This window comes from Balaenoptera ricei, chromosome 7 (genome assembly GCF_028023285.1).
Source record: "Balaenoptera ricei isolate mBalRic1 chromosome 7, mBalRic1.hap2, whole genome shotgun sequence".
In the NCBI taxonomy this organism is placed as follows: domain Eukaryota; kingdom Metazoa; phylum Chordata; class Mammalia; order Artiodactyla; family Balaenopteridae; genus Balaenoptera; species Balaenoptera ricei.
In genome coordinates, this window is record NC_082645.1 from 88,780,246 (window position 1) to 88,800,034 (window position 19,789).

The following is a 19,789-nucleotide window of genomic DNA, read 5'->3' on the forward strand; positions in this document are numbered from 1 at the left end:
CTAGAGCCTGTGCTCCTCAGCAAGAGAAGCCACCGCAATGAGAAGCCCACGCACTGCAGTGAAGAGTAGCCCCCATTCACCACAACTAGAGAAAGCCTGTGCACAGCAACAAAGACTCAACGCAGCCATAAATAAATAAATTAATTTAAAAAAAAGAGTTTAAAGACACTTAAAAAGCAATATAGCATTTATTTGCAAATACTACAAAAATAAGCCTACAGAGCAAACAGATACTTTGATTTGGGATGAAATTTCCAACGACAGAATACATAGATGGTGTTTTAAACACTCTGAATGGAAGAGAAGGTGAAGTGCTTTGGAATCTGTTAGTTAACTCAAAAGGTAGCTTTCGGACTTCCCTGGCGGCGCAGTGGTTAAGAATTCGCCTGCCAATGCAGGGGGCACAGGTTCGATCCCTGGTCTAGGAAGATCCCACATGCCGAGGAGCAACTAAGCCCGTGCACCACAACTACTGAGCCTGTGCTCTAGAGCCTCCGAGCCACAACTATTGAAGCCCGCATGCCTAAAGCCCGTGATCCACAACAAGAGAAGCCACCGCAATGAGAAGCTCGCACACCGCAACAAAGAGTAGCCCCCACTCGATGCAGCTAGAGAAAGCCTGTGCGCAGCAACGAAGACCCAATGCAGCCAAAAATAAAATAAATAAATAAAAATTTTTTTTAAAAAGGTAGCTTTCATAATGCTGAAGATGTATGAGAAGATTCTGAATAAAACTTTCATAAAATGTGATAATGGAAATATTTACCAATTTAATATAATTAATGTACAATTTTAAATGTCAATGTATAATGAAGTTAATACATTTAATTCATATCTATACATTTGATTGTGTAATCTACATACTATAACATTTATATATCTAAGTTAGTAAAAACATTTGTATTTCCCCCTAGAGAAAAGGGTGAAATACTTATATTTCAGATCCCCTTCCACTCAACAATATATGGTTGTCATTGTTTGGGCCTATTTCTGGGTTCGCTATTATACTCAGTGCAGTCTGGTTAAAATGACAAGTGGCAGTTCTGAAAGGAAAACAAAGGTAAAATGTAATTAAAGGGAAGGAAAGAGGCAACATGAAAGATGTGCACAGCAAGAGCCTCCATTTTCAGGTAACCAATCCCAGTCCTATCTGTGTTGTTTTCGAGACAGATTTTCCATAGCTTCTGTCTCACAGCTGCTGGCACCTGTCCCTTTCTTTTTCAAGCTGCCCCTTCTGGGATTCACTAGGTAGAGACTCTTAATACAAGGCTCAGTCTCCCACACTATAGAATTTGGGTTTATCACCCAAACGGTTCTGTATTCCTATCATCAACTTTGCCTGCCATGTTAAAAATGGGGGAGGGGGGTGGTAGGTTTCAAAACAAATGTTTAACGTTAATAGGAAAAATGACAGAGAAATAAGTATTCGGTAAACCAAAGAAGAAGCAACTCTTTCCAAATATATGGTACAATGGTAATGGTATCCAGAACTTCCATAACATGATTTATAACTTTTGTCTGCTTACTTATTGAGGTTTTCCGGGAGAGAACTGTCTTCTATTCGTTCTTCCTTGTGGTCTTCAGTAAGCTTGACTGGAGTGTCTTGTAGTTGCTAAGGGTAAGAAATTCAATGTTAAGTAGATGCAAAGAATCTGTTGCTCTCTTTGCGCAAACGAAAATGAGAACAAAAATTCTAAAGAACAATATAAAATAGGAAGAGTTATGAAGTAGAAAGTGTGAGATATGGGAGATGTATGCTGATGTAATTTGACCCAAGCCCTGTGTCCTTTGTCTCCTGGCAGCCTGTAGCCACTACGCACACCATGGGCCAGCCACAGGGTTCACCACTCTGTGATATGCCAAAGAAAAGGAAGACTTACACTGTGTCGCCAGCCGGTACTGCAACGTTCTAAATACAACTAAAGATTTTCAACTTCAAGTCTGAGCAGAAATTGGATATTAAATTTCCCTAAATACACAGTATGCTATACAGTAAAGCATTAACATAGAAAAAGTAAAAAACAAAACACATACACAACAACATAAAACGAATTCAAGGGCATCTACCAAAAACAGAAGATGCTATGTCAGAACCTGACTTAAAAATCCATACTAAGCCCGTGTAATATACAGTTGCAGGATATGAACCCATCACAGATATCACATCCAACTTAGGCACACTCAACATTTTCAAGCTCTACTGAAAATAAAGCAGAATGATAAGTTCAAAGGTACTGAAACCTAGCTTACCAGAACGGAAGAAATGATTAACACAGTGCTTCTCTGCTGGATAAGCCATATGCACAGAAGGTTGACAGGAAGGGTACATTTTCACGTAGGTGTTACAGAAAGAGCTGACCTAATACAGTAGTCTCTTCAGAGGCAACCACACATACATAATGACCAAAACTGGCATAATTTTTGTATCATGAATCACATCTATGACATGAGTGTAAAAGTAAAGCAAGGAGATTTTTAACTCCTAAAATTGTCAGGTGGGTAATGTGGTCATTTTTGAAAACACATTACCACTTTCCATCACTTGTTCCTCTTAAGTTTTTCCTTTCCATAACCTTTTCTCTCTTTTGTATTTTAATTTTCTTTTCACTTTCTCTTTCTTTTATTCCCCCTTCCCCCCACCCTACTAATATCTTGAGCCCACCAGCAGTATTTCCATGTATTTGCTTAGTGCTGCTGGTAGAATCTGGAATCAGGGAACTTCAGAAAAATGGCTGAAAGAGTGTAGAAAAATGTTTCCCAGAATTTGTAAAGTTGAAATTAGGCTTAGCAAAATGTAGTTTCAAAGTTATTATCCAAATGAAGTGTAATAAATCTAAGAAAAGACCATTGAAAGAAATGTACCTTGAGAGCTACAAAATCATATGGATGAAAGCCAATACAGGTCCCATGGATTTGGGACATCATTCGAGCTGTTTTCTCCCAGAATCCAAGCAGTGTCCTCTGCAGAAAAAGAAAAGGTGACACTACAGTTCTCCTTCCTCTCCTCTTTTTTCAGTGCTATTTTTCCTCACTATAGTAGATGAATAGTTGTCAAATAAGAAGAAGTAGGAACTAAAATCAATTTCCAAGTTTGGGGAAACAGCAAGCACTGTAAACAGTAATTCTCCATAAGAATTGGCATTGTATCTGCATGTATGTGTGCCTATCTGTATACAGCACTGAAATGTACACTGGAGCCAGCTAGAGAGTAATTGCAGCCGAGAGAATGAAACTGGCAGATTAGAACACTGTCTGAGGAATCAAAAAGAAAAATGGTAAAAGCACCAAAATATCGTATTTGCATTAGAAGTATATGTATAAATCTTTATGTTGGTAAGCATATAATACAAACCTTTATTAATTGGAGTAAAATAATTTGTACCACTAAATTTGGACTTTCATTTAGAGTTCAAGAAAGACTTGTCAAAAAAATGTGTTATCAAGCTAACTCAAGTAATTCTCCCTGCAGTGGAAGCACGGAGTCTTAACCACTGGGCCACCGGGGAAGTCCTGTCACATACTTTTATTTTCAAGTGCATCCTCTCTTGATTTCTTGAATTCCACAGTGCTGAACTGAATTAGGCAGATTCCCTAAAAGCAGCAGCGAATATCCATTTCCTTTCGTTTGTTATTGTTTTCTCATGTAAAAAAACGTATTCTCCTATTTTGCCATTTACAAATACCTGATAAAATCAGTAACTGCTACCTGTTAATATCTAACTTACTCATTGTATGCTATTTATGTATGATTTGGAATAAAGTAAGCACAAATGAGACTTCTGAGATTAAAGTGGTGTGGAATGGCAGTTTGGCAGAATGAAAAGAACACAAGACCTAGAATTAGAAAACTTAAGTTTCTAAGCCCAACATTGCCATTTAATTCTCATTTAATTCTCGCTTTCCTCATCCATAAAAATGATAGAAAAGTGTTGCTCTGGGCTCTAGGCATGTAGGCTTCAGTAGCTCTGGCATTTGGGCTCAGTAGTTGTGGCTCACGGGCTCCAGAGAGCAGGCTCCGCAGTCCGGGGCCACAGCATATTTGCTTCAAATGAAACTGTATGTAGAACTAGTTTAAAATAGAGTAGCTCTGAATGAACCGAGGCTAATAGGCTTTGAATCCTGCCTCCTCTCCACATTCCCCTCCTCAACCCTAGACAGTCCGTAAAGTGTCTGTCTGTCTCTCCTAGGATACCAAAGGGAATAATGTGAAGCTATGGGAGTAGGCAAAGAAAGACCCTAAGGTCTTTTCCAGTCTGAAAAGACTGGAAAAGTCTTTTCCATTCATGATTCTGAATTTCATAACTCAATAAGTCAATTTCAGCAAGGTCAAAGGAATCTGATCAATTATACAGTTTTTTTGCACCCTTTAGACAACTTTTAAAAAGGAATCTCACCACTCATCTTTACTGCAAGGACATGCTGACCATGGAGGTGGGTACCTGGTAGGTAGCGAGTGAATGAGACAACATATTGCAGCGACTAGCTCCAAGTAAATCCACTTTCTGACAAACATCCATCTTTAACTTGTCAAAAGAAGCTTTGCTATTTCTCACTTGGATCTGTACCTGCAACCACAAAAGTGTTAATTATTATTGCTTATAATACAGAAATAAATATACCACACAGGTTTATGATACATGTTTTCAGACACATGAAATTATAATAAAGAAGACTAATTCCCTTTCCCTGTATTATTTCAAAATTAATGGAAAAGATTTTGGTTATTTTTAGTAACTGTAGGAGATTCTTTCCAGCAGATATCTTTATGCTGAGAAACTATGTGATGAAAGATAGAAAGTACATAGTTAAGAAAAAAAAACCAAACAGATTCCAAATAAAAACAAACATCCAAAACTACTGATGGATAATATTTAGCTAAGAAATAGTAGAAGAATAAATGAAAAGAGGACATAGTAAAAGTGTTGAGAAACATTAATAATAATTCTGAATCATACAGATATATTTATAAACTTAAATACAGGCTTATTATATTTCTTACAAATGAGTCATTTATCACCAAGTAGTGTGAATACTCAACTTTAAATATACTCATTCATTCATTCGACAAATACTTATGAGCTATCTATTATGTGCCAGGCACTGTTCCAGGCACTGGGATGCTGTGGTGAACAAACAATGTTCTTCCACACCATCCCTGAGTGAGGAGGCCCAGGAAAAAAAGAAAATAAATATATAACATAATCTCAAGTCACAAAGATAATATATAAATGCAACAGAAATGGGTGACAACTTTTGATTAGATGGTCAGGGAAGCCCTTGGTGAGTTCATGCGTGATGTGTGAACTGGGGTAGGAAGATGATGAGCGGGCCCTGCTAAGACCCTGAGGAGAGCCTTCTAGACCCAGGGAAAAGGAAGGACAAAAGTCCTGGGTGTGGGAGGTGTTTGCAGAGCAGGAAGGAATAGGGTAGAGCCAATTCCTTCCTCAAGCATAGAAAGGGCTGGAGCACAGAAAGTAAGTACTGTACAAGACATGGCAGCAGAGGGACCAGGGATCAGACTGTGCAGGGCTAGTTGGGTCTAGATGAGAGGTGTGGATTGTATTCTTTTTTTTTTAATTGAGGTGAAATTCACATAACATATACTTAACCGTTTTAAAACTGTACAATTCAGTGACACTAGTGCATTGACAATGTTGTGCAACCACTCCCTTGGAGTGTATTCTAATTGTCAAGGATTATAAAGGGGACAGAATAACAGGTTGCCTGAGGCCATGTGTCCAGCTACTGCCCAGGTCTGTTGGAGTAATCACTGAGGCAAAGAACTTGTAACGGCTAGTAAAAAGACTCCATCAATACTAAATATAAATATGGATTTTTATTATAGGCACTTTATGAAGGAGTGAGTGAATTTTACTATTCATGTATGGAAAATTCAGGGAATACAATTTATAATAAGGAGTTTACTTAGCAAAATATATGTTCACACATATCGTTGCTTTAACAGTTTGTGGTCAAACTATGTACTGTGGCAGAATGAAAAATTTGATAACCTTCACTTATAATTAATAATCATTTTACATGAGTTTTTACTTAAGGTTTTTTCCTGACTAATGAACTGTTTTCCTCCTGCAAACAACTCCTAAAAGTCCAGGCAGGCAACATTTAAAAGGTAGATCTATAATGCCACTCAAAGAGTAAAAAAAAAAAAAAGTGTGACAACCTTTTGTACGTTAACTGAAGATTTCCAAGCAACCAAGAATTTATAAGATAACACATTTTCCAAAAATAGTCCGACGTTTTATACTCTTGATTAAATTACTCTGTAGAGCTTCAAGAAAACATAAAAAAGGGATGTATTTTCATACTTTTCGGAACTTTTCCATTTGCTTTAAGGTGTCTGGGTCCAGTTCCTGGGATACGTCTTTCATCCACAGCAGAGCTCCCCTATATTCTGTGCGCGCCTGCTCCATCCGATTAACTGTCATCAAGGTATCAGACACTGCCCTTTCACTGAATGTTGCTACTTCTTGCTTAAGACGAGACAGCGGAGTATACAGAGCCAATCTAATGGCAAAGAGGTAAAAATAAGAGGCATGTACGTCCCATAAGCAAAATAAAACAAAAACAACCATAAAGCATAACTTGCTATTAAGATGAGTCTATAAACAGGAAATTATTAAGATGCCTAAGAAAATCAGAAAGCAAATAAGGATCATACAGTTAACTTTGAACTGTTAATAAAGATGTGTTTATCTCTCTCCCTTTTCTTGTTTTAGGAAATATCAATATATGATTTTTGCAACATTTTAGATGTTTATCCATGTATAAACAATCTGCCAAGTAAATCTGCCATTTAGAAAAGAATTCCTTGAGTAAAGAGATCCTATATTTATAAAGCATAATCCTAAAAGCAGAAAGCCTTTCTTTTGACAAATTTAGGGAAAACCTGGGTATAGAAAAGCAGATAAAATGCTAGATGAAGGAATAAGGATAAAATTCTTAGCAGCTGAGGATAAGAACAAGAGAAAAAAAGATTTAAGAAACACAAGTCAAACCCAGCTCCTCTGGTCTGCTTTTGACTTAGTGGCAATAGAGGGGCTTTTATTGGCTTTCTCTTTGTCACCTCCTTAAAGGTGGACTTTTGCACTAATATGGTGTTTCAGAATAAAGCCACTTAAGTTATATATCGTCATTACAGGTCCAATAAAGTCTATTTTTATTTTTCTCTAGAAAATGCAAAGATTTTGGCTTTATTTAGTAATTGTAGGAGATTCTTTGCAGCAGGTATCTTTATGTTAAAAAGTTGTAAAATAATGAATGCAAAGTATATAATTAAGAAGACAAAATTTCCTCTGCCTAAAAAGAGGAAAAGTTCCAATGTCCTCATAGATAGTATAATATTCAAAAAGTGAAAAAAATATATATATATATATTTAAATTTTAGCCATTCTGTGCCTCTGTTACATTAAACCACTTAAGAAATTTAAGTACAGGCCTAAAGTCTATTTCTAGGAATTAAGCAACCTGTGAATGTCAATTTTTAAATAATTATTTTAAATTCAAAATAAATAAGAGTTAGGCATCAAAACAACTATATACTGCAATATACTTCTCTTTTAACCCTCTACTGGAATGAAGAGAAACCTTTACAAATATGCAAATTTAACTACACACATCAAAACTGTCATACTGACTACAAATTTAAGGATGATGCAAAACCATGATAAACCTTTGATTGGCTGAAGAACAGAGTGCCTTGCCAGTGGCATCCATCATTTTGCCAGCCTGCGTTGTATCCCGTTCTCCTTGGAACTTTAAAAAGAGCCCTAGTTCGTTTTCTTCCTCCGATATAACTAGGGAAAAAATGACAGTATAGTTCATTGTTTCATTTCATCATTGGTTTAAAACACACACACACACACACACACACACACACACACACGACTAAAATTCTCACAGCAATCATTCTCTATACATAAGAATTACATGGGGGTGGAAGGAGAGACACTTATTTTTAAAATGCAAATTCCTGGGCTTCATCTCCAGAGATTCTGATTTTACAGGTCTGAGGATCTGTTTTTTTTTTTTTAAACAAGCACTCCAGATGATTTTGATGCACTGACTCCATGGACCTCACTTCGGGGAAGACTGATCTTTAGTGAAAAAAAAAATTCCAAAACAATAAAATAAAACAAAACCACAGATGACGCATTTTCAAACGTGCAGAGATGCATTTTAGGATCATTGCCTCTTACAAAGTATTTGAGGTTTTCTATTTATCTATTTATTTTATTTATTTATTTTTGGCTGCATTGGGTCTTCGTTGCTGTGCGCAGGCTTTCTCTAGTTGCGTCAAGCGGGGGCTACTCTTCATTGCAGTGTGCAGGCTTCTCATTGCAGTGGCTTCTCTTGTTGCAGAGCACAGGCTCTAGGCACACGGGCTTCAGTAGTTGTGGCTTGGGGGCTCGAGAGTGCAGGCTCAGTAGTTGTGGTGCACAGGCTTCTCATTGCAGTGGCTTCTCTTGTTGCGGAGCACAGGCTCTAGGCACACGGGCTTCAGTAGTTGTGGCTTGGGGGCTCGAGAGCACAGGCTCAGTAGTTGTGGTGCACGGGCTTAGCTGCTCCACGGCATGTGGGATCTTCCTGGACCAGGGCTCAAACCCGTGTCCCCTGCACTGGCAGTCAGATTCTTAACCACTGAACCACCAGGGAAGCCCCTGGCTTTCTATTTAAACTTAACTTATTCTTGTCTCCCATCCTGGTTTCATTTTCCTATGCTCAGGATCTCAGACCCACAACTGTCCACGATTTCGCTCCTAAAACCCTTAAAGTTGTCATGTAGTACAATAGTACTCAAAGTGTGGTCCATGGTCCAAGGCCAGTCTAGAACCATTTGCTACCAGCTTGTGACAAATATCAAAACTAAGAAACTATTTAGAAACTTTTACCAATTTGACTGTTTTATATCTATTGAGTCTAATAATAAAAAAGTGTGTCTATATTTTGCATGTCTTCTTTAATTTCATTTTTCTGAAAATTCATTTTTATTGTATTTTCAAAAGTGTCAGTTTATAACAGATTGAAAGTAAAACACAAGACAGAAAATGGCCCTTCACCACAGTTTTAGAAGCACTGATCTAGTGGAAGATGACCCTTTAATCGCAATAAGACAAACAGGTGAGGAAGCCCATAAAGTGTTCAAATTGTGAGCTTAAAGTGAAAAACAAGGACTTCCCTGGTGGCGCAGTGGTTAAGAATCCACCTGCCAACGCAGGGGACACGGGTTCGAGCCCAGGTCCAGGAAGATCCCACATGCCGCAGAGCAACTAAACCTGTGCACCACAACTACTGAGCCTGCGTTCTAGAGCCTGCGAGCCACAACTACTGAGCCTGCATTCTAGAGCCTGCGAGCCACAACTACTGAGCCCATGTGCCACAACTACTGAAGCCTGCATGCCACAACTACTGAAGTCCGCGTTCCCAGAGCCTGTGCTCCACAACAAGAGAAGTCACTGCAATGAGAAGCCCGTGCACTGCAACGAAGAGTACCTCCCACTTGCCGCAACTAGAGGAAGCCCGTGCGCAGCAACAAAGAGCCAATGCAGCCAAAAAACAACTAATTAATAAATTAAAAAAGAATTCTATAAAAAAAAGTGAAAAACATGACAAATGTCATGCTTAATTTCACCCTAGTTTACTGATGGAAAAACTGAAGTTAAAAACTGAAAGGGAAGTCCCTTTTAATACCTCTGAGGCAGCAGGGGAACTCAGGCCTTCTCACTTGCTAGCTGCACCCCCGCCTGGTCCTCCCTGTAGTGCCTACAAGGGAGGTCCTAGGAGAGCACGATGGTGTTTGGGAGAGGGTGTCTACACATTCTGTAGTATCATCTTTAATAAAACCGTGTGCTGTTTTATGAACAATTAACCTGATTAAGAGTGGATTGGATTTGAGGAATCTGGTTAATTTAATATTCTCATTACTTCAAAGATGTACAGATTACACATTTCCTTTGAATCAGAACTTCATAAAATATACCTCAATGAAAACTACTAGAAAAAAAATATTAACTTGTAGATGATCCAGAAAGCTCTCTGAGAACTTGGACTACCTCATTAACAAATATCAATTGAACATGAACCATCATTGAGCCTCATCCCTATCAATGCAGAAAGGGGAGGCGATGAAGCTGAATCTGTGCTAATTCTGTGTTGGGACCTGCTGCCAAAACCTACAGAGACCCTACTCCTATGTGTTCTTCCCCAGCCAAGTTATTCTCGTAAAGCTTTATAGTGCCGGAGGAATCTACTGCAATTGTCCGATGTTAGTCTCAACAGAAGATCTATTAATAAAACAGTATTCAAGAAATCACACAGTCATACACAATCTTGAAGAGAAAGTACATGATGAAATCTACATATGTATATCTCTTCCTTACCCTGAAATGCTCCACCAGCATGCTAAAAGATCTGGTGATTCCAGGACAAAATGCAGTATGCACAAACTTGCCAATGTTTCTTTACCTTTCTATTTCTGTCACAGGACTCCCCTGCTCCAATGATTGCAATGGCTTTTTACTGCTTGGTAAAATATTTAAGGTCCTTAGCAATCTGACTCGAATCTTCCTTTGCTCTTGTATCACCCTACTAGTCCCAATTACAAACTCTTCTGTCATGCAGACTGTTCTCACTCTTTATAACCTTATTCCTTGACTCCAATTCCCTTTCTTCCCACATATTCAACATCTATAAACCTTTTACGTTTTACCTCAATTCCCATCTATGGAGTTGCCTTTACCAATCACTCTAATATACAGTTATTTTTCACTCCAAGAGAATTCAGAGGTATGTCTGTATCACTATCCTGAATTCAATTACACACTATTCTTGTCTCTTATTTGTTACAAAAAGTTGTTTCTCCAACTATTGCCTTGGGAAAAGGACATAGTTTTACACATGGCAGGCACTCAAAAAATTATCATGCTATAATGGATTTCTTGCTTTAATGGGACAATATATGAACTCTGATTGTAAAATTTTGAGACCAATTTACACAGCTACACAAGAAAACCATTCATTGAGCAAATGTGTATTAAGTATGGACTGTATGCTAGACATTGTTTCTAGGCTAGGAGACACAGAAATAAACAGACAAATTTCTGTCCTTAAGGACAGCATATTCTAGTGGTGGTAAGAAAAACAACAGATAAAATATACAGAATGTTGAATACTGTTAAGTTCTATTGTTAAGTAGACAGACTTATGAGAAAGAAGGGTATTTCATTTTAGATATGGGGGTCAGGGAAGGACTCACTAAAAAGATGACACTTGACCACATACCTAAAGAAGATTGGGAGCCTACTATGCAGATATGCCTACTGTGAAGGAGATTAACATGGCTCACGAGGAGATGAGATTAGAGAAGTTACAGAATCAGAGAGGTGGCCATGTCCAGTAGGGAACCGTAATTAAGGCAGGAGAAGAGATCCAAAGATTGAGTTCCAACCAGAAGAGGCCAAGAGAGGAGAGGGCTTCCCTGGTGGCACAGTGGTTAAGAATCCACCTGCCAATGCAGGGGACACGGGTTCGAGCCCTGGTCCAGGAAGATCCCACATGCCGCGGAGCAACTAAGCCCGTGCACCACAACTACTGAGCCTGTGTGCCACAACTACTGAAGCCCACGCACCTAGAGCCCGTGCTCTAGGCCACCTCAATGAGAAGCCACGCACCGCTATGAAGAGTAGCCCCCGCTCGCCGCAACTAGAGAAAGCCCGCGGGCAGCAACGAAGACCCAACACAGCCATAAATAAAATAAAATAATTTATTAAAAAAAAAATAGAAGAGAGGAGATTCCAGCAGTGGCAGGATACCGAGAAGGAATGACCCTTAAAAAGAAATCCAGGGACGTGTGGTACCTGGAAGCCAAGCGAAGAGAGTGTCTCAAGGAGGGGGCGGATAATCAACTGTGTTAAATAATGTGACACGGACCGAGAATTGGTCCCTGGATTTATTGCTTCATGACTATGACAAGAGCAATCTGGTGGAGTGGTGGGGGTGAAAACCTGACTGGGGTGAGTATGAGAGAAAGTGGAAGGAAAGGAATGGACACTGTGCCTACAGATAATTATGTCTAAATTCCCTGTGGAAGGAGCAGAGGAATGGGATGGCAACTGCTAGAGCAAGTAGGGGTTGAGAAAGAGAGCTTTTAAATGATGGAAGCAAATCCACTTAAGATTCTGGGAAGGAAAACTAAACTCAGCAAAATGAATCTGTCAGAGGATTTGATGAACTGAGGACACTGGGGGATTTGAGAACAGGTCACTGTAAATACTCATTTTTGTCATTAGAAACTGTCCACAAAATAATTCAATAAACTACTATTTTTACATTAAATCTTTCATTTTAAAAAATGCAAATGAATATTTATTTTAAACGGGAATTGTCAGATAGATATCTATGATTTCATACCATTGAGTCTCAGCTGATATTTCTCAACTATCTTCAGAAGTTCAGTGCATGTCTCTTGAATGGAGTGAAAAACCTTTGAAATATAAATTTTATTAGGACAATGTAAAGAACCATAAACAAATATAAAATACTTAAAAAGCACTTCAAAAGCAAAACATTTTCTTATAAGTATGATGTCTATTTTCCTTGACTGTGATATACTTCAGTTTTGGTTTTATTTCAGGTGTAGAAAAAGCACATTTAGATTTCCCCCATGAGGGTTGGAAAAAATGGTGATAAATACATGGGAGCTAATAAAAATTTATAACTGTGGAATTTGTCCTCCCCTCAGCTCCAAACTATCTAAATAGCAAAAAGGTAAATCTAATATAAACTACATCAAACATTGCTTACCACAGATGAAAAGAGTATAGATAGCCTTAGAAAACATTAACTAACTCGGAGTCTGACTTTTCTCCAATATTGGTCTAAGCAAAACAGGTCAGCGAGTTTACCATAAAAATTAAATAATGTGTTACAACATCAAAAATAAATTACTTTTCGATTATTTTTGTTTAGAATTTTCCATGAATATGAATCCCTTCATTATCACTGCTGCTAATAGCTAACAAAAAAATAAAATATCCAGTAGGCTCCCATTTCAAAGCAAGCAAGTGAAAATTTGAGATCAGGACACATACACGTGAGGTAACTCTTCACACATATCTATACATTTGGGTTTTCCCAGAGAAACAAGCCAGCATGGGTTTTAGGGTGCAGCCTAAAGAAGACTCACAAAGTTCTTCGCTGAAGAGTTGCTATGAGACTTTAGTTCCAAAAGACCTTGGCACCGTGGTATATTAGGCCCTAATCCTTTGATTATCAAATGAACTTCCAATATCACCATTAAGCCTGAATGATCTATCTCTGACGTAGTTTTGCTGTTATTTTGACGTTTGATCAGACCAGAGGAAGACTGATAATAGACACTAAAATCTAAATGGAGGAGCAACCATCAATTTTCCACATAAGTTTAAGTATGTTTGGATTACACTTGGTATATGGATTTGGCAAATTAAAAAGCTGTTTTAAATCCATATGGAAGGGGATTAGAAAAGAATACAAAAATGATAGTTCTGTTATGATGAAGTGATTATGACTTTTTTTCCCATGGGTCCTTGAAAGATTTACATAGTATTGCTTTTCACTGTTATAATAAAAATATCTTTTTCAGTTTTAGTGAGGTATAATTTGACAAACAAAACTGTAATACATTTAAAGTGTACAACATGATAATTTAAGTATGCATACTTGTATGTATACTTGAAATGAAACTACTTCTCATTCTTAAAAAAATTAGTACAATTGTGGGAGAAAGTTCTTGGTTGATTCCAAATATTTGTCTAATGGACAAGAATTACACTGAATATAAAATGTCACCCACACATTACCTAATGATGTGAAACAATACAAAAAAATATACATCTGTGGGAATATATGTAGCAACAGTGAAGAGTTCCCCTGGTACTAAAACATATTACTTATAATAAAGTCCCTTCATTTTTTTCCACATTTGTCACTGAATCCTAAGAAGAATACTTTTCAACACAAATAGTAAAAGCTTGTTAAATAGAAGTAATTTCTATTTCCATATTTGTTAGGGCAATTACAAAAGTTTATTTTCTGTAGAATAAACTTACTTAGTAGATTAAGACCTATTTAATTAGACCTCTATTTAAAAATATTTAAGAATATTTAAGAATCCCAACAGAGTACTATATTCCAAGCATAACAGAACTCCTGCCTGGAAATGTTTGTAAAAGTTACATTAGTATATGTACATGGAATTAGCAAATCTGCATTTAAAAATCTAGATTTTTTCGTTAATGTACATGAGACCTCCCTTCTAATTAGCTTAATTTCTTAAAAGCATAAGACACATATATGTTTAAAGTTGTTTCCTGGTAATTAGTCCTTTTATTTAAAATGAAAAACAGAACCAAAAATGCATTATGACATACTTCAATTAACTCCACCCCTTAATAATAGAAACAAAAACTCCAACTTGTAAAATCCTCACTCACTATTTGATTTCAGTTAATGTATTTCGGTGAGGTATAGACTTCAGATAAAATAGTACAAAATATTATGACATGATACATAATGAGTATATGGTCCCAATTAGAAACATAATTAATTCATTAACACAGCATAAAAATTATAATACTTGTGCCAGAGAAATTACTTAGTTCATGATTTATCTAATTTATGAACACCAGTTCTGCCAATCCTCAATCTGTGAGAATTATGATCTCCTATCCAGAAAATCTGACTGACAAATGGATACAATTATTCTATTATCAAATTTTGCATTTATCCCGATAAGTTCTTCAGTATGAAAGCTTGTCATAGTCCTCCTAGTCGTCCTAGATAATAACAAGTTATATGCAGTACACAGAATCCTAAAATTTACCTCAAGTTTAGCATCCAGTTCAGCATCAGATGCCACTACGTGCTCATCCTCCTTTTTCCCGGTTGCTTTGATAAAGACCTGTTTGGTTTTCCAGTATTTCTTTTGCATTCTGCTGACTACTGACTGGTTATCTTCTGGTCTGGGTTGCCCAAAAAAATCCATGGAGTGACTACAAGAAATAACTAAAATTAAATTTCTTAAAAAATATTTTCAATAATAAATATCGATTTAGCCAATATTTAATCTAATTGAAAAACCGAAAAAGATACTAAATAGAATATTAATGTTGACAGCTAAACATGCTAATGTTTACTTTGTATGGTCTAAATTTATGTTTTAATTATAACTTGCACAAGTAACAGGCAAAAAGATTAATGATACATTAATTAGGTGACAAAGTGATAAAACTGTTATGATTTTGCAGTAAGGGCTGGAAATAATTCTATTTTGTTCGACCAATCTCTATTTGTAGACACTTATTAGTTTCTGATTTTTGCTTTTGTAATAATACTGAAAAATGAACTTGTACACACACCTTTGCATCCTGCTATCATTTCCTTAGGAAAATTTCCTACAGATTAACTGCTATGTTAGAAGAATACACATTTAATATATATCCTCAGATATGCAAAGATTCAGATATATACTCTTCTTTAAAAATCACTTAAAGAAATACTTTAGTATCCAATAAATTAACAAAAATAAAGATCTTAAGTATAAGGGAGATATGTTATAAAAGAAATAGAGATGAAAATTGTAACCTTTTGCAAACTTAAAAATTAATGTCTAAGTAATTGTTCTTAACATGGTTAACATGGCTACATAAAGGAAATGTAAATGTGAAAAGTGCTGATTAATGAAATGTAAAAAAAAGAAATAATAATAATAGTTTTAAAAGCCCAGACTATTCCAATAAACGGTGGGAGGTAGGAACAAAGGGAGGTACTAAAATATGTGACTCATTTCCAGGGGAATCAATAGATAACCAATGTATTCTTAATGTTGGTAAAGAAATAGAAGTTCACTTTCTTTTTATTTTGAAATTACTAATCAAATAAAAATAGGATGTCTAATTTCTAAGTTATTAGGAGCAAAACAAGAGAACGAGAAAACTAGCAAAAGCAAAAGAAGACTGGAAAAACAGGAGTAAGGCAACATAACAAATAGTGTAAACTAAGATAATAGAATAAGAACAATTATATTATTAGTATAATAAATGCAAACTTCCTCTTAAATACAAAGAATCTCAAATCATAAAAAATAAAATAGTATATCCAATTATATGCTATTTGGGATCCGCTTAAAACAAAACGATAATTATGGGTTAAGATATACCAGGTAGGGACTTCCCTGGTGGCTCAGTGGTTAAGAATACACCTGCCAATGCAGGGGACACGGGTTCGATCCCTGGTCCAGGAAGATCCCACATGCCATGGAGCAACTAAGCCCATGTGCCACAACTACTGAGCCTGCGCTCTAGAACCCGCAAGCCATAACTACTGAAGCCCGCGTGCCACAACTACTGAAGCCTGCACACCTAGAACCCATGCTCCGCAACAAGAGAAGCTACTGCAATGAGAAGCCTGCACACTGCAACGAAGAGTAGCCCCAGCTCGCTGCAACTAGAGAAAGCCCGCATGCAGCAACAAAGACCCAGCGCAGCCAAAAATAAATAAATAAAATAAATTTGTATAAAAAAAGATATACCAGGTAAATATAGTAGGAAGAAAATGAAAGCAGGGATAGCCACATTAATATCAGACAAAGTAGGTTTAAATAAAAAGCATTATACAGAACAAAGACAAAATGTAAAGTCCCCAGGTGGCCACTCTTCCAGATATTTGCTGGATATTCTCCTTTGGATATCCTCCTGGATTCCTGGACAGTATAGATTAATGGTCATTTAACTGCAGAACCTCTCATGTGCTATGCTGGTAACTTGGCTGGACATAATTTGGGATAGAAAATAGTACAGGGGGGTAATGGATTTGATGTAAGCATTATACCGTCTGCCACAAAGTCTTGCGGGAAAACTTGCAGTTTATCTTTCCCCTCCAATTTCTGTCTGCTTTTGGTTGCTTTTGATGGTTTTCAATTAGTTTTCCCCTCCAGATTGTTATCAGCATGAGGGTCAGTCCAACTGTATGACAAACTGCTGATCTCTTCTACTAAGCTGACATAGGCTTAGGCCCAATCAGTTAAGAGAACAAACTTAGGAGTATCAGAAGAGAACATCTCTTCCCTACCTCAACTCACTTGCTGATATAGCTTGAACAGTATACTCCTGGCCTCTCTCCACTCCCTCACTAGCTCCTTCATAGGCAAGGAAGAGTAACTTATCTGATTGGATTTGAGAGCAATAAACTTAGCCCTCCCTTTCCTCTCTGAAATCGATCCTGCCTGCAGAGAGCACACATTCCCTGGCAAGGGGAGGACAGTGACTGGCTGGGTAAATCTGCAAAAGGTGAGATTAGCACATTTGCATTTTTTGGTGGCGGGCACTGCTAAATCTGCTTGCCACTGGGGGTAGGTTGAGTAGAAGGCCAAGTCTTACTGGCTTGACATCAGACGACAGAGCTCAAGGCTGGAGAACTACCAGAAATTTAGGAAGAATATCATGGAAGGGAGGGAGCCAAAGAGGAGATGATCTCTGAAATCTGTACACAAAGAGCTCCCAAGACCTGTGCTGTTCACTAAACTAATCATGAGGTGAAGGAGGGGACCCTAGGGGTCCTTGCAGAAAATCAGCAGCTAGAAACTGAAGTAAAGGTTTCAACTGCTACCACTACAGCAGAGACAGAGTCTGGAATTTGAATTCAGTCAAGTTAACTGCCTTCTAGAATAAAAATTATTTTTCAGAGAAGCAAAACAGAATTCAGAGTCTCTAAAATCCATCATTTAAAAAGTCAAGTATCCAACCAAAAAACACTAGACATGCAAAGAAATAGGAAAATGTGACCCATACTCCATGAAAAAAAGTCAATAAAATAGATTCCAAAGATTTCTCAGATATTACAATTATCAGACAAGCACTTTAGACCAGCTATTATAAACATGTAAAAGACTTAAAGTAGGATATGTGCACAATAAATGAATAGACAGAAAATATCAAAAGAAAACAAGTGAAAGTTTCAAGTTGCAAAGTTCAATAAATGCAATTAAAAACTGACTAGATACTCTTAAGAATAAACTGAAGATGGGAGATATAAGAAGTGAAGTTGAAGACGAATCAAATAAAAATTACCTAATCTGAAGAACAGAGAAGAAAAAAGACCCCGAAGGAGAGGAGGAATAGAAGGGGAATGAAAAATATCTGAATAAAACATCCTAAATTTTGTAAATGACATTAACTTACAGACTGATAAACACAAGGAAAACCACAAATAGGCACATCATAGACCAACTGCTTCAGTTCAAAGATAAAGAGAAAATCTATCTTGAAAGCAGAGAAAAATGGTATATTACACAAATGGGAACAAAAATATAAATAAGATGCAAGCTCTCAACAAAAACAACAAAAGCCAGACTACAATGGAAAGACATATTTAAGGTGTTGATTGAAAGAAAGAAAAACTATCAACTCATAATTCTCTACAGAAACTGTCCTTTAAAACTGAAATCAAAATAAAGCCATTTTCAGATAAAAAACTGGGAAAATTCATGGCCAGGGGACTTTTAGAAATGCTAACAAATTGTATAGCCTGAAGGGAAATTACAACAGTAATTTATCTATAGGAAAGAATGAAGATGACTGGAACTGGTAAATGTCTGGGTAAACATAAGACATTTTTCTTCCTTAATTTCTTCAAAAGTTATATATAGTTTAACATATGCAGACAACAATAAAATGATAGCTCAAACATCCCAATATTCTCTCATTTCTGTGTCATTTATACCTTCACCTACTCCCTACCACCTTACTCCATAATCATTATCATCATCATCGTTATTATATGGTTCTTTTTGATAATATTTATATACATTGAAATGTACAATTTTGAGCTGTATACTTTTGACAAATAGGTATTATGGTATAGAACATTTCCAACTCCCCAGAAAGTTCTCTTGTATCCCTTTCCAGCCAATGCCTAGCCTACCATAAATAATAAATGTTTTGATTTTTTTTCACCTTAGTTTTTCCTTTCCTAGTTTGTTCTTTTTTATCGCCGAACAGTAATCCATTGTATGAGTGTTAACAGTATGCTTTAACTATTGTAAATAAATCTGCTATGAATATGCCTATACAAGTCTTTTGTGGACAAATGTCTTCACTTCTCTTCGATAAAACCTAGAAATGGATTCTTCTCTATCAAAGGATTGGTGTACACTTTATAAAAAATTGCTGTTTTACATTCCCATTAGCAATGTATGAGAGTTATAATTGTTCCACAACCTCAGTAACACTTAATGTTGGCAGACTTTTTAGTTTTATCCATTCTAGTTGTGCAGTGGTATTTCCTTACAGCTTTAATGTGTATTTTCCTGACAACTGATAATGAACACTTTTTCACGTGCCAACTGGCCTTTTGTATATCCTCCATTGTTGTGTAAGTCTTTTGCCCACTTTTAAATTGGGTTGTCTTTTTTTTTTAGTATTGAGCTGTAGAGTTCTGGAATTTAGATTGGGATGGCACTGAATCTACAGATCAATCTGTGAAGGACTGGCACCTTAATAATATTGAGTCTTCCACTTCATGAACATAGTATGTATCTCCATTTATTTAGGTCTTACCCTAAATAAATCCTGTCAATCCTAAATAATCCAGTGGGTAGAAATTCTCTCAGTTTTGTTATCTATGACACTCTATTTTGCCTTCATTCATAAATGATAGTTTAATTGTATATAAAAGTATAGACTGGCAACAATTTTCCTTTTTTTAAAGCTATCATTATTGGTCCATGCAAAACTCA

At 36.7% G+C, this 19,789-nt stretch overlaps 1 protein-coding gene across 1 annotated transcript in view; it reads right to left on the minus strand.

Annotated features, from left to right (window-relative positions):
• ICA1L (islet cell autoantigen 1 like) overlaps positions 1-19,789 on the minus strand; it is a 68,516-nt gene that overhangs the window by 25,234 nt on the left and 23,493 nt on the right. Inside the window, exons 2-8 of the mRNA XM_059927358.1 lie at positions 14,879-15,047; positions 12,427-12,499; positions 7,691-7,814; positions 6,327-6,525; positions 4,440-4,565; positions 2,863-2,961; positions 1,527-1,612 (exon numbers count right to left, since the gene is read on the minus strand). Of these exons, the coding sequence (XP_059783341.1) occupies positions 1,527-1,612; positions 2,863-2,961; positions 4,440-4,565; positions 6,327-6,525; positions 7,691-7,814; positions 12,427-12,499; positions 14,879-15,040 (869 nt within the window). The 5' untranslated portion in view covers positions 15,041-15,047. The remainder of the gene's footprint in view (positions 1-1,526; positions 1,613-2,862; positions 2,962-4,439; positions 4,566-6,326; positions 6,526-7,690; positions 7,815-12,426; positions 12,500-14,878; positions 15,048-19,789) is intronic.